General features: G+C 41.1%; 1 protein-coding gene across 6 annotated transcripts in view; it reads left to right on the forward strand.

Moving 5' to 3' along the window:
• Positions 1-15973, forward strand: part of LOC137176873 (receptor tyrosine-protein kinase erbB-4-like) — a 273678-nt gene that overhangs the window by 193912 nt on the left and 63793 nt on the right. For all 6 annotated transcript variants that reach the window (XR_010925878.1, XR_010925879.1, XM_067582874.1 and 3 more), the window contains 3 exons: positions 2513-2606; positions 5326-5480; positions 14478-14522. Coding sequence is in view for 4 of the 6 variants with exons in the window: in XM_067582874.1 (XP_067438975.1) it covers positions 2513-2606; positions 5326-5480; positions 14478-14522 (294 nt within the window). In the remaining 2 variants the exon portion in view is untranslated. The remainder of the gene's footprint in view (positions 1-2512; positions 2607-5325; positions 5481-14477; positions 14523-15973) is intronic.

Genomic DNA, 15973 nt, shown 5'->3' on the forward strand with positions numbered 1-15973 from the left:
TGGAAGGTTGCTTACTCGATTTACTGAATACTTAAGAAAGTTACTCTGCACGAAAATAGGAGACATGTTAGGGCATTTATTTGCTTCTAGTGGGTGAGAAAAGTGGCATAAAACCATACTCAATCAAAGAAACAGTATGGTATCATCTGCATAGGGATTAAGCATTTTGTACTGTAAATGGTTAGTTTCACAGGCTTGTGTGTAGTGAATGTGTATGAGGTTCTACTGTATGGTAAAGCGTTCAAGTGGTTGGCTTGAATATCTGCCTTTGTCCTGAATGTATTGCATTGGCCTGTGTATCTCTGAAGAATTTAGTGTTAGCTCATTAAATATGTTTTCAGGTTGGTGATTTTAAATCTTAAGATTCCTCAGCTTGCCCTCGTTATATGTCTCCATTCTTAATGAGGAAAGGCACTAATTCCCCTCAGTTTAAACGTCTGTTGAATAAAACAAAGGAAGAGCAAACTGGAGAGGAGTGCAAGAGGGGAAAAGAAAACGTCTGAGATGGGGTCCACTGGGGGCGGAGGAGGAGGGAGGAAGCGGATTAGGGAGGCGTTGAAAGTGTTTAATTAAAAAGGTTGCTCTGGTGGGTTGGCCATGCTCTGGCTTGCTGGCAGTTTGGAGGTCTGAACGGTGGCCACAGTCCTGCTAAAACAGGGCTAATCCCCCATCAGGCCATCCCCCAATGGGGCCTTGGCGCACACTTCCAGCCGTGAAGGGGGCCAATCAGGAGGAACGGCTTTGACGGAATGGAAATGACCCTAGAGAGCACCGCTGCTGAGGTCTTTGTCTTTCACCCATTCTCCTGCATGTATTTTTTCCCCTCATTCAACAAAAGAGATATCTCTCCACTGCCCGTGCCCTTTTCTAAAGGATTCCTCTGGATGCAGCTTCCAGGAGAGAAATCTAATTTATTTTGGAACAAGGGAAATAAAGACTAGGGAGAAATGTAAAGAGAGCAACGGGAGTTTCCTTTGAGTCCATGGAAAACATTATTAATAAAAGGACACTCACTGACACACACTGTGATACTGGATGTTTGGATGTTTGAGACAAAATGATGTGAACATGAACCATTAGGATCATCAAAAAAAAAAAGCCCTGACATTAAGGCTCAGCAAAAGGGAAATCTGGGGTTTCATCTTCACTTTCATTGCCCTTTAATGTGATACAGTTGAACTCGGGAGTGTCAGAATGTCTCTTTGCTTTTTTTTTAGCTTTTAGAACCAAAACTAAAAGATGTTCATGTAATATTCACCTCATGAAAATGCATAAAACATACACACACACACCCGCAGGAGATCTGAATCTCTCAGTGCAAGATCACATAAAAAAACAGCTCTGTTGAATCTTTATTCTAACCGAGTAGCATCACATGCAAAGACAAACAAAACACACAGAGAGAGTCACTCTCATTATCCCACCACTGTGAGAAAGGGGCTTGTTGGTAACTGGGTGAATCCTCCTCTGAGGGTGTCTGTCCTCTGCATCGGCTGATCGATCCCTCTGATGTGAAAAGTGTTTTTGATCGGCGGCGGTTGTTATTGACAGCAGCCAGCCTCAGCTCACCAGAGACGCCGCACTTCAAAAAAACAAAGATAATGCGCTGATTCGGACACAAACAAGGGAGAAATTTATAGATTGGGTGCACACACACACACACACACACACACACATACACACATATAAGGATTCAACAGTCTTTGCCTGAGGCACTGTGCAGCTCCTGCCGGTGTAATTGCAGTATATAAACCCAATATTGAGCTCTATTGTTTACCTCTATTCCTTCAGAAGTCTAAATGGAAAAACAAAACCATTATGAATTACACGCATCTGGCTAAATAAAGGTCTGGTGGAACTCCTACTGGTTGTGCACACTGCAACAATTCTTGGATTTGATAAAAGGATGAAAAGCTTATTTCTCCATCTTATCTTTTTTTTCCATCTTTCTACAATTCCTTCCTTTTGCTCTCATCCTTGTCCACTACCTCTGTACCTGCCCCTTCACCCCATCTAAAGCAAACTTCTGTTACTGCCCTCTCCCTGGCCTCTTCTGCCATCCTTCCCTTTTCTCATTCTCACCCACAAGCTCTGCTCTCACTTCCTCCTCCCTCCATGCATCCCCTCATGTTTGCCCAAGATTTAAAAAGCTGTTCATTATTCATGGGCCTTCTCTGTTAGCATATTGACCATACTAAGCTTTTAACTTGATCAAATAGTCTTCGCCGGCTAGCTGCCCTGCATGCCCCTCTACTAGAGGGCACTGTTGCAGGCAGAGCGAGTTAGAGTCTCGGAGATGGGCATGAGTAAACAAAGGTTTAACCTTGCTTTCTCGATGCTGTATCACATGTTGGTTTAAAATCAAAAGGCTCATATATACAGCTCATACTCATATGCACACAGCATATTTCAAAATCCTCCCTCAGCAGGCTCTTAATCAATATTTCAACGTGGGTACGCTCTCAAATCTATAATACATGCATCTCCATCTTGATTTCCCTATCTCTATCAGGGAAGTGCGTGAATTTGCCAATGGATCTGTGTGCCTGGAATGTGACAGCCAGTGTGAGAAGATGGATGGCAACACCATGACATGTCTTGGCCAGGTAAGACACTTGTGAATCCACTTCAGACAATATATTTTCTAGAGCTAGATTTCTTGCTTTAAGATGAAAACCCCTCTTCTCATTTTTCTGTGTAAGATAGTCTCATATCTTCTACGTGCTAAAATGGATTTCCAACTTTTTTTTTTTTTTTTTTTGGAGTCTATCTGTTTTGTGCACACAATTTCAGAAGATAGAAATGCTGTGTTTGCAAAGGTGAATGGTAGGTTAATGGGAGGAATGATAAACTACTGTGGCTACTTTAGGAGGCATGCTTTTGGCAAGCACACATACACACACTCAAAACAGCAAAATGAGATTAGTATCTGACCTTCCTGTAAAGTCACTTTTAGAGTCTCGGCTGCGATCACACCTAGGCTCTCCAAAATGTTAGAATTTCCCTTTCAAATGTCAGCAGAGACACACGTCTGCACACATGCCTATTGAAAACATGCATACACTGTGTTCAACAAACATATTCATCTCATGCAAGGGTGCACCTGCTATTTCATCAAGTCATTGTTTCCATTACAATAATACACACAAGTAGTTTCTGAACCTGGGGGACTCACTGACACTGATTCACAAGCTGCTCAATGGGATCTGAAAGCAGAAAAATGTATATTTCTGCAACTCAAAACTTTGTTTGTTTCTAAAAAAAAACTTTTTTTTCTTAATAACTGGATAATACCTCCTCTGGCCTGTAAAAATCATTTAAAGTAGAAGAGTAAGAGGTTCGATAACCTTTGATAAGGGGTTGCAAATAGACATAGCTTTGTTTTAAAGGACAAGGATGCTGATATTCTATATTTTTCTCGTCTTTTTTTAGTGCAGGATAAGTGATTAACACAAATTGAGTGCAAGATACTGCAAATGATTAACACGAAAACACATATGACACGAGACAATACAAACGGGAGAAGCAATGTAACCAGACAGTAACCCAAACAAAACAATAACATGAACAAAATCATAAAAAAATTAAAATAAATAAATAAAATGTTGGCTTAATACTAGATGCACTAGTGGTGTGTGTGTGTGTGTTAGTGTGGGTTGGTGTTGTGTGTGTTTTTGTGTAAGGATATAGAGGGGAGAGAGCAGAGGGGACAAAAGAGGAGAGAAAAGATGGGGGGCATCTCTGGTTGGGTCCCAGGGGCGCCAGGGTGAAACCAGAATTTGCCAGGACAGAATTGTTTTTTTCTTATTTTCAACAAATCTCTGAAAAAGATCTGGATTTTAACGACGTACTTTAACTTTTTTATGGAAAAAAAACACACAAATTATTATTATTCCAAGCAGAGTCATTTTATTAATCTTTTCCGGTGGGAATCTTTTAAATTGAAACTATATATTTTTTCGTTGTAACCAGTGGGCTTTGGGCTAAGTAGCAAAGACAGGGCAGGGATACCAAAAGGGATTTTTTTGAAGGGATTTGTTCACAATAGTATATATAATAACACCACTCTCATCCTTTTATAACCAAAAAGGTTTGAAACGTCTACTATACATCATACACGGAGGCTCATTTTACACTTGTATTGTTACATTACAGAAAGTTATCTTGCTCTTGATGTGCTGCATGACTTATTTTTTGGAATTTAATAGTTGTGTGAGTAACCTTTTATGGCTGCGCTCTGAGAGAGAGAGAGAGAGGACGACAGAGAGAGAGAGCCTCCTCAAGGATGCACAGAGGCAGCTGACTTTGAGATGCTGGTCACAGTTGAGTAGTAAATAACACCAGAGTCAATCATCCACAGGCGCTCTCACACACAAATACACATGCGTACAACATGAGCGGACATACTTGAATGCATTCAGACATCTGTAATGCCTCCGTACTTGCACGCACACACACATGCATACCCACAATCATGCAAAGTGAGAATAATGTTTATTGATGGCGTGTGTCTGAATGTGTCAAACTATGAGGCTGTCCATCAGGTCACTGTGGTCGTCTGTAGCAACAGAGTGCAGCACCCGAAACTCCCAACTCTTGCGTGCACACAAAGAAACACACACACACATTGCACAATTGTAAGTTCACACATAGATATTGCACTTTAGTCAACACTTTCATCACTTCTGCTACACACAAAAGCATTAATACGCAGTGCAGTACAGTTTCCCTCTTGCACAAACACACACACACATCGCTATCCATCTTACTTATTCATGATCCCGCTGCAGCTGAGCTCGTGCTCAGTTACCACTTGTCATCTCTTCCATCACATTGGATGCGCCGTACTTTGACATGACCTGATTCTTTATGCATTTTGCCAATTTTAACAGGGGTGCAGCAGAATACACTCTAGGTAATTTTGCTCAACACATTATAAATCACTGAATGGAATGCATGTGGGTCCTGCCAGCTACATTAGCCGTGGTAGGAAGTGAGCAAATTGACATGATTCGCCAGGTTTGAATTTGATTCTGTTCAATTCTCTCCTCTCCTCTCATCCATTTTTTCCCTGTATCTCCATTCTTCCCTCTTACTTTATCCCATTCCATTATCCCTAACTTTATTTCCACCTGCTGGTTCCCTTCACCCCCCTGACCATCATTTTATTCCACCTTTCTTCCTCTTGTTCATTTACACCCTTCCCCTTCTAACTAATCCTTTTACCTCACCCCCCTTCTCTTGCTTCTTTATTCATCCACTGTCCATCACCTTCTCCTAACCCACTCTCTCATCTCCCTCCTCCTTGTTCTCTTCTTCTCTCAGGGCCCAGACCAGTGTGTAAAATGTCTCCACTTCAAAGATGGACCCAACTGTGTGGAGAAGTGCCCCGATGGCTTGCAGGGGGCCAACAGTTTCATCTTCAAATATGCCAAGGCCAACAACGAGTGTCATCCCTGCCATGCCAACTGCACCCAGGGGTAAGAGAGGGATGATACATAAAGATGTGTCTGTGTATAAAAATGAATTGCGTTTCTTTTCATTTTTTGCTCGCCCGCATACTTTATCCCGAGCGTCTTCTGGCTTAGGTGCTTTTATAATGTTAAAAGCATTGTGAAGACATGCTGCATTGCACCCGTGTGGCCTTGCAGACATACATCGCCTTCCTCCCAAGGAGGCACAGAAGAAAAGAAAAGGAAAGGATGACTTAATCTTGCAGCAGCTAGATTCCCCGACCTGTAGCTGGCCTCTGGGGGCCCTCCAGTCAGAGAGGAAGGGGTCAGAACACATTGACCCATAAGACCACATGGAGTACAATGCAGATGAACGAAGGGATGGGTGCAAAAAGACAGTAGGTAGAGGAGAGATACCAGGAGGTGCACCGTGGGAAAATGTAAGATAAGGAAGACAGAGAGGAAAGATTGCAAATGGAGCAGTAGGTGGAAGAGTTACATTAAGAAGCAAATCTATACAAAAATACAGACTGCTGGAAAAAGAGCTTCCACTCCTCTGTGATCACAGGAAGTAACAAATCAACATGCACTTGGGGAGCTTCAAATGGGCATAAAATTCTCATTAAAGTTGTCTCAATTCTGCAGCAAATACTGTATATGTACTGGAGATCCAAAAAGTCCAGATTTACCTCGTTAGGGCCTGAGCCCAAAGGGCGAAGACCCTATTGTTTTTCGTGCGTTTGTTTCTTTATTATTCTTTATTAATACGCCACTTCAATCCTTAATTTGACCCCCTAAACATGTTCAAAAACTCACCAAATTTGGCACGCACATCAGGTCTGGTGAAAAATTTGATAAAATGTAAAAATTAACCCCCGAAGTGCCAAAATGTGCTCTCTAGCGCCACCTATGTATCTAAAACGGCCGCCACGGCCCGTAGGAATGTCGTAGAGAGATCGAACCAAAACTCAATTATTCGTCTCATCAAGACCTACAAATCATAAGCTGACACCCCTGACCTAAATCCAACAGGAAGTCTGCAATCAGCTTTTCAAAATAAGACTTTGCCCCAATTTTGGCCCCCGAACAAACGCTATCTCCTCCGAGGGCGTTAATGGTATCGGCTTCAAACTTGAAAACATGACTTATCACACTGTGTTGAGCAAAAGTTATTAAAAACTTTGTAATAACTTGAACGGTTTAGATTTAGTAAGCCCTGAAAGTTGGAGTGCGACATTACACCTTACAATGTAAACCAATGGGGAGGCAATCTCTGGGCATGGACTTTGTGCCAAACTGGGGCATCTGGCGTCTAAACTATAAGTCCGACCACTTTCAAACCTGTATCAATGGATTCGCGACGAAAATTCCTACAAAAAAATGTGATTTTTATGTAGGATTTGGCCAAAGTCATGGGATTTATGAGGATATTTCACAAGAAGTGTTCTCTAATATCCTCCTCTCCAACTGCTCCTGGTGATGTCACTCCCTCAGTGCTGTGAAACATTCCGCAATACACACTCATTATAAAATCACAGGAGGAGCAAGAAAAGACCTTAAAACTCACACTCTAATATCTCAAAAACAATAAAAGATAGAAAACACATGTAAATTCAAGATTTGTAGGTCAAAGTCTCGTGACTCATTTAAAGTTCAAATGAAGTTTGTATCTAAAATTATGTGGAAGCAGTAAATGTTCAAAAAGGTGTGGGTTCGCTCACACTCTCCATTCAAATATATGAGTATTTTTCTGTGTCCAGCTGCAGTTACTTATTGTCTCTACACACCTGACAGTACACATGTCAATCAAACTTTCAAAATAAAAGCACACCACACTTGTAAGAAATATCCCTCATTTTTAAAAAGCGTGATCTGATCCCGACGGGCCAGAGCGCAACAGGAAGTATCATGCGTCGTTCTTTGTTGTATTGCTCCTAGGAAATTTGGCCGATGCACCTGAAATTGACTCAGCTAAGATGTAAGACCTTGGTGATGCTACATTGGGCAGGTCATGACCCATGACCAAACGCCGTTGCCATGGCGACACATCCTTCGCCATGAAATACGATGCTGTATTTTAGGGACAAGGGATGGGTCAACAATCACAAAACTTGGCACACATGTCTGGAGTGACACCAGTTAAAATCCTCGAAACTTCATTTGCATAGACGTGACAATATGGCTCAACAGCGCCCTTTTGAAATTTTCAAAATTGTAGCCCCGCCTTCCAGATTAACCTAGGAAAAAGAAATTCGGGAGGCTTATGTATCATGTGAAGACGCACAAAAAAGCCTCTTGGAGCCGTATTGTAAGTCCTACAGGAAGTCGGCCATCTTGATAAAAGTGGTCATTTTTCGCGTTTATGTATCTCATCATTGTCCGCAATCTCAATTTTGTGCCAATTTTGGACCTTGAATAAACGCTATCTCCTCCTTGGGCGTTAATGGTATCGGCTTCAAACTTTAATACTTAACTTATCACACTGTGTTGAGCAAAAGTTATTAAAAACTTTGTAATAACTCGAACGGTTTAGATTTAGTAAGCCCTGAAAGTTGGAGTGCGACATTACACCTTACAATGTAAACCAATGGGGAGGCAATCTCTGGGCATGAACTTTGTGCCAAACTGGGGCATCTGGTGTCTAAACTATAAGTCCGACCACTTTCAAACCTGTATCAATGGATTCGCGACGAAAATTCCTACAAAAAAATGTCATTTTTATGTAGAATTTGGCCAAAGTTATGGGATTTATGAGGATATTTCACAAGTAGAGTACACTAATATCCTTCTCTGCAGTTGAGAGGGAGAGAGAGAGAATGGGGGGGGGGGGGATGGGTGGAGCAGCAGGTTCGTTATGTAGTTTATTAGACAGACAGGAATAATGTGTAGGATTTAATCATTGGTTCACAGCCTGAAGCGGAGGGTGGCAGTAATGCACCTAATATTCTGGTTGTCAATCATTGTTATAAACCAGAAATAGGAGGGTAAAATATTTTCCCGCACAGAGTGGTACATCCTGTCAGCCGAGGGATTTCCTATCTGTGCAGCTGAACACAGCAGTTCTCTACGTACTGTTTTACCGTGATGGTCACGGTGTTTTTTCCGTAGGTTTCACTTACTCAGCTGGCCGACAGACCCGCTGGTTCTCTCCACCTTAACCTAAATAACATATCGGGGCTCGGTGCTCCGGTTGGATCTAAACAGATAGCCAGGGTTAGCTAAGAGGCTAGCAGAGGCTAACTGGTTGTGCTTCTTTCCGGTCATGCTGCAGTTAACGCTCCGCTGCTCCCTGTTTGCTGCCTGTTCTCCGCTTTAACCTAAATAACAAATCGGGACTCGGTGCTCCGTTTGGATCTAAACAGAGAGCCGGGGTTAGCTGAGAGGCTAGCAGAGGCTAACTGGTTGTGCTTCTTTCGGTCATGCTGCAGTTAACGCTCCGCTGCTGCCTGTTTGCTGCCTGTTAGTTGTGTTCACCACGCTAGACTATTTTGTGTTTGTCTCGCTCGGGACTACTGTGTTTGTGCTGCCTTGAGTGAGAAAGTAAACTGATTTGTCGACCTGAAACCAGACAACGTGCGTTACAGACTGCCGTCCATACGTGCGCTCTCTGTGGAAAAAGAACCGCTTCTCTCTCTCTCTCACGATCGCTTTCCCTCCTCCCTCTCTTGTGACTAACACCACACTCACGCGCGCACAGATACACACACCGACATCGTTTTGCACATCTGATGGTCAGATAACGTCGGACAAAAGTGTCCAACCTGCAAGTGTCCAACCCTGTGCAAAGCTGGTTGTGTTTTGTTTGGTAGAATTAGATTTTAGAATAGCTATTTATTGAATGAAGCATTTGTTAACTTTGTTAATTTTGCTAAGTTTCATAAACACTGTTATATCTTTAAAGAGAAGTTCTTTTGTCATTATTGGTAACATATTGTGAAAAGTGGCTGATTGAAGGAGTCAGAGCTCGAATTCAACCGTTCTTTGTTTACCCTTGAATGTTGATATCTCTCAGATATTAACATTCTAGGTGAACTCCCATTTATGAGATTACCTTGTTCGGTTATTAGTCCCGGTTTCCGGGTGGTGCTCCGTATTTGTTAGTTCATATTAATAAATCTGTTAATTGTTATAATTATTTATTATTAGGGCCTGAGCCCAAAGGGCGAAGACCCTATTGTTTTTCGTGTGTTTGTTTCTTTCTTCTTTCTTGTTGATAATTGATAATTATAGCAACTGTGTTCCTTGCAGATCCTACAGTTGGTGCCTGAATTATTGATTAAGGTGAACAATATTTTGATTTCATAATCTATAATTACCCATAATTGTTTGTGAACAGAGGGGTGGGCTCACAGAGAGACACTGGTTAGTATTGTGTGTCTAAAGACTCTCACACTGATCATCTCCAAAGGTTTTCTTGGTTCCCAGAAGCTTAGGTGACTGCGCCGCGGCCTGCTGTGCGCAAGGGCGCGAAGGCCCGTCCAACGCTGCTTGCAGCTTTAATTATAGAGTGTTATTGCAAGTACAGGACAGAGTTATTTCTGTATGACATTGCAAACAAAATAGAGAAATTGACTTATACTAAAACAACAAAGACAAAGCTTGCTGTCAAGAATAATTAGGTTTTATGCCGTGTTTGGAAGATTACTTTACAATTATGATTATGGATTGATCATTTAAGTCATTTATCAAAAACAAAAAAAATGCCAAACATTTACTAATTCCAGCTTCTCAAACGTAAAGATTTCCTGCTTTTTCTGTATACAGTATCATTATAAATTGTATATTTTTGGGTTCTGACTGCTGATCTGACAAAACAACCGGTATCTAAAAACTTGTGATGGCATTTTTCACTATTTGTTGATTATCTATGATTATTGATTTGTTTAAGGGTGTAACGTAGAGTTTCAGGGCTAAGTGTATCATAGCAGAGGTTTTATTTTAGGTTAGATTGTTTTAAGAACAATAAAGATGATAAACTAAATATGATAGACTAATGTACAGAGAGGGGATGGGACCAAAATCGAATAGCGGGTTTTTGCAAATATTCATTTCATACAAATATTTGTAAAAAATAATTTGTTTACAGGAAGAAAAAAAACTAGCGTAGCATTTCTCTCTCCATCTCTCACCTCTGCACCCACTCTGTCTGTCTCTGTGTCATGGATGTATAAAAAGCTGCAGGTCTATGTGTCTGATGGAGCTGAGCTTTGGCTGAGTGGTCAGTGCAGTTGTCTGTGGTCTGGGAGACTCGGGGGTTTGAGACTCAATGTGAGAACTCTACTTTACAAAATAGTTTATAAAAGAACACTTATTTTAACACTTTAATATCCTAGAATTAGAAGTGTAATAAAAACAAAAACAGGATTGTTACACCTATTTACACTTTTATTCAAATACAAATGCAAATAATTTTGCTGTGTCGACTAATACAGATACAAATACAAATACTGGGATCTTTGCACATCCCTAATACAGACACTACTCAACAAACCTGTTAACACACTTACAGCTTTGCCGCTGTTTTCCCGTCTCTCCTCAAACAACACGTACGCATACTGTGTAAGTACAAAGGTCAAAGCGAGACAAGTCCTCAGAAGCATGGAATCTGTGGATAAAAAGGAAATTCACGCGCCAACGTGTTGGGTTTACATCTTCATCCTCTCAAGCTTGTCTTTTGAAGTTGGTGCGTCTGTGACTTTGAACCTGGGCCTTTTATTTTTTTCACTAAGGAAGCAGCTGCAGAGTGGGGGATGGTCAGAGAACCACAGGCAATGGAGTAAGTGGAGCAAATGTATCCCCATTATTCAAATAGCGGGAGCAAAGTTAAGGTTTTGCTACCACAATTTTTGTCTTTTTAAAAATAAACTTATCATCATACAGTCAGCACAATCAGCTGATTATATTGAAGCAGTCTGCATCAATGATCATTTTAGTATTTCCAGCTACTGACAAAAACAAGTCATAAAAAATCAGACATTTTTGGACCACTCTTTGAGTCGGTCCAGTCGAACCCATCGCTGATCGATTGGAGCAGACTGACAGCACAGTGAGAGACAGACAGAGTGGAGCTTTTCCTCACAGTGCGAAAGTGTCTGAATTATCAAATAGTCAAATGTTCAGTGGTGGGAAGTGACTTATTTAGACTTCTACAGACTACTTTGCTTTAGTTTAAGTATTAGTCAGACTTTGGATGGAATTATTTTTAAATACAAGGACACATCGCTCCGTGTAATGATCTCTCCATTCATCCAGCCGCTCTGTGCCTTCATTATTATGATTATTCTCTCATTTTCTCATACAGGCTAAATGACAGTCGCAAGTTTACTCTAAGGGGCAGTTTCGCAATAAGGTCTTAAGTCCTCGACTAAAATGGCCTTTTTAAGTCTTGAGGAGCAAAAGTCACGTTCTCAGTTGTGCAATAGTCCTTGATTTGAGGTGATGTAGGTTAAAATGATCTGCTTTTTGAGTTACTAGGAAGACCTCCAGAGCCCCCGCCAATTATGTATCTTTCTAAGTTTGCCCCCCCCCATTTCAAAACATAACCAGGCCCCCATGCAAAGAACAGAGAGGATGATGGGTGACGGGCAGAAGCAAACAAAGTTAATATGTTGATTTCAGCAACAGGGCTGGCGAGGGGGACTTAATGTACTGTCTCTCACACAGCAGGAGGTCGTTTTATTTAACTGTAAATGTTGATAACATCAGTGCAGCTTTAAAAAAGGTATTTGGGGGGTAAACAGGGAGAAAGAGAAGGGAAAGATAAGTGATGAGCAAGTGAAGGTAGAAAGCAGAGGAGAGGGTAGCTTTCACTCACACACACACTCATCCGTTCCTGACTCTAATCTGTCGTTGGCATGACAACACCTCCATCATGCCTTGTCATCTTATCCTGCCCTCTAGCCACAGGGTGTGCTGGCTTAACATCAAAACAGACGTCGAAGCTGGGTATTTAAGGGTATGAACCAAAGGGAGACATTACAGAGGTCAAAGATCAGTGTCGGGAACAAAACAGCACCTTTAGAGCTTGGAAAAAATCAGTATCTTGCTTAAGGACACTTCAACAGGGCAGGTGATTAAAGCAAATACTGATAGAAAGATGCAACCCAGCTGCAACTACCATGGCTTGAAGCTGAAGCCAATTAAGAAGTACCTGAAAGTGCAACACCACCGTCAGCCGTTAGATGCTGGCTCAAACAAAATCTCTGGCTCCGACTGACTCCCATTCAAAAAGCGTCTACTTCTCTCTGATTGACAGTTAGCTCACCTTCTGCTCTCCCTAGCCGTCCTATTGTTGCAATATTTCGGTAAATTTAATGGTACTTGATTATTTCCCCTGGTTTCCGGTGCTCACTTCGGTCCAAGGTAATGGGCTGTGGTACCAGAGCATGAAAGGCAACACCCGGCACTCTTTATTTGGAAGGTCCAGGCTCCAAACGGAAAATATGATGCCGACCATAAGCTGCTACTCTACTCTCAAAGGGTGATCTCACACCTTGTTATGTCTATCTTTATATACTGTCTATGGATGTAACTATTAGGTATCAGATAACAAAAGGCAACACAGTCCAAATAGGAGAAGAGAATGTTCTGTGCCTGCCTCATGAGTATTTTTTTGTCAGGGAACTTCTTTATTCTCTGCTTAATCCAAGAAGGAAACTATGTGATTAATTTCAAAACACACACTCAAACACACCTTCATGCACACCAACTTGGATACAGACACTGATTGCTTGCTAATTACCTATTTGGTGCACCGTTTAATTGACAACGAAGTGACTTTAGAGGAGCCACAGTTGTCACAGATTTAATTCCAAAGTTAGCCCGCTCTCCTAATTTGCTGTGTAATTTGTTGTGTCTTGTGTGCCCATGCAGCGTCCACTTGCAGACACACACATATACACACAAGTATTCATAAACTGTTCTCCTGTGTCTCTCCTGCTGTTCAAAGTCCTCCACTCAAGGAGCCTGAATTAATGAGTAGCGAAGAGTCTGCTCTAATCACTTCTCCTTACCTAATGTAAAAAACTCCACATCTCACATGTGAATGAGAAGTGAGCTGTGATCAGTGTGTTATCAGCACTGTGTCCCAGTGGCTTTGATTGTTCAGATAGTAGTAGATGTAAGTATTCTCTGCATTTGGAAAGAAGGTAAATGTGGAGTGGAGATCCAAAATGAAATAAAGAAAAATAGATAAAACATTACTATAGTTTTAATTGATTATATTTATCAGAAATGTAAATGCACCAAAATGAAAAATGATACCCAAACATTTCTTTATGGTTCTAAATTGACTTTGGTGAGGAATAGTACAAGACAAAGCAAAGATTGTTGTATAAAAACATGTATCTGTTGCACCTATATTATCTTTTTTGCTGCAATGTTCATGGAGAAGGCCTGGCTTGGATGTTAGAGCAAAGCAGCTGTGATGGGAATGTATTAGGCCTTTAACACCCTTCGAAGGCTCAACAGTAAACTCTGTCATCCCAGAATATATTTATCTACACACCACCTACACTAACCTGACACCGAATCTACACCTGTTCCACAACATCACGCCCAATATTTCTCAACCTCGTTCCTGTTTCAGCTTCTCAAATAAAGGGACACATACTCAATAGAGAAAATAAAGTCTTGCTTTGTTTCTAAATGTCCACATCATATTGACTTTCTGTGAGAGGTTATTAATTTTTGATAGATAGTGAATAGATGGTGTTTTCCATTTTCCAATTTCCCTGAAGGTTTAACACAGTACTTTGGTTAGAAAATGCTCAATTTTGATCCAGGAACATTTCCTCAGTCTGAAAAACAATTGAAATATCATGTGAAACAAAGAAGAACAATGCTTTCCCACCCGAAACACTTCCTCCTGTCATATTGACAAGTGGTCAGCCGTGCTCGGGATTCAATTTTCCACAGGTCCCTTCCCAGTGACAGCTGATTGACGTGGAAGAAAGATAACATGAGGTTTACTCATAACGTGTCCCTGATTTAATGGACGATCTCTCTGGTTTGTCTGCCCTGCAGGTGCGTCGGGCCAAGACTCCAAGATTGTGTTGGAATGATGGACAGGTAAGGGATCTCAGGATACATTTGTAATGTGGGACTGGGAAACCACCATCAGATCCTGCCACTACTCATTAACATCCCTATGAAACACTGTTTTTCATGATACTGATTAACAGTTTGTACAGCATAGCGTTGTTGGTTTCTTGTCAGTTTTGAATTCTACATTTGACAGACAACTTTAGAAGGAATTAAACTTGTTGTTGTCTAAAGGTGTGAATGACATTACTCTAATATGTGAGGATGTGTCGACGGAACCTCTGTAATGAAGTATCATTATTGTCCACAACATAATTATTGTCAGTGGAAGTAGTAGCACAAGTAGTGCATTACAATCAACGCTGGTCTTATTCTCTTTAAACTATGCTGGCACTGTTATTACTTCCACCACTACTGAAGATGACCTGTGCACTTAAGTCAAACATAGGGCACAAAAATTAGGATTTGAGACTTGACTTGGAAATAACTGCTGTCAGACTTGACTTGACTGCCTAAAGATTAGACTCGCCTTGAGCAATAAACACAAAGTACAGCTGAAGGTGATGGGAATGTCATTAGTTTTGTGGTATTTGTTCATAAAACGAAGTATTGGATAACTTACAATTTTGACCTTATAATGGCCCTAAATCAAATATTAATGGATCACCAGAGTTGGGGGACATGAATGTCTGTGCAAATTTTATGGCAATGAATCCAACACTTGTGTAGACATTTAACTCAAAACCCCACATTTCACCCTCATGATGGTGCTAGAGAAAAGTCAGGGGAATCATCATCTGGGAACCATGAATGTCTGAGCAAAATCTTATGCCAATCCATTTAGTAGATGTAGAAGTAGATATTGGGATATTTCACACTCAACTGCTGGTGGAACTTAAGCAAAAGTCTGGTAACCACCAAAGTCATTAGGATTCATCCTCTGGGGACCATGAATGTCTTTCAGAATTTGATGGCAATCCATCCAGTAGTTGAAATATTTCAGACTGGACCCTGCCCTCATGAACCTGACTTAAAAAATTATACTTTGACAACTTGAGACTTTACTTGAGCTGGTCTTGGTTGACTTAAGACTTGAGTTGGACTTGCCCCAAAGACCTTAAGCTCTTGCTACCATAATACTACCATTAAAAAACTACCATTACTACTAATAAAAGTACCAGTGCTACTGATGCCACCATTAAGAGGAGGAAACACAGCAACAAGAAAGAGTCTAGTGGAGTATGTGACACAACAACATTAACATACCAACAAAAAAGAGGTGATTTTTACAATTAGAGCAAAAGAGTTACAAACTCATTAGAAACCAGCAGACCCATAACAAGGGGTTTAGAGCTCCTTTTTAACACAGGAAAACAGAAATGAGCCCTCTTCCTTTCCTCTGGGAGGCTTCTGCTAAGTCTCTAGTCCCAGAGTTGTTCTTTTGCTCTTACAATGGCATTATTCCCCCGTCTCATCTG

This window comes from Thunnus thynnus, chromosome 24 (assembly GCF_963924715.1).
Source record: "Thunnus thynnus chromosome 24, fThuThy2.1, whole genome shotgun sequence".
Taxonomy (NCBI): Eukaryota; Metazoa; Chordata; class Actinopteri; order Scombriformes; family Scombridae; genus Thunnus; species Thunnus thynnus.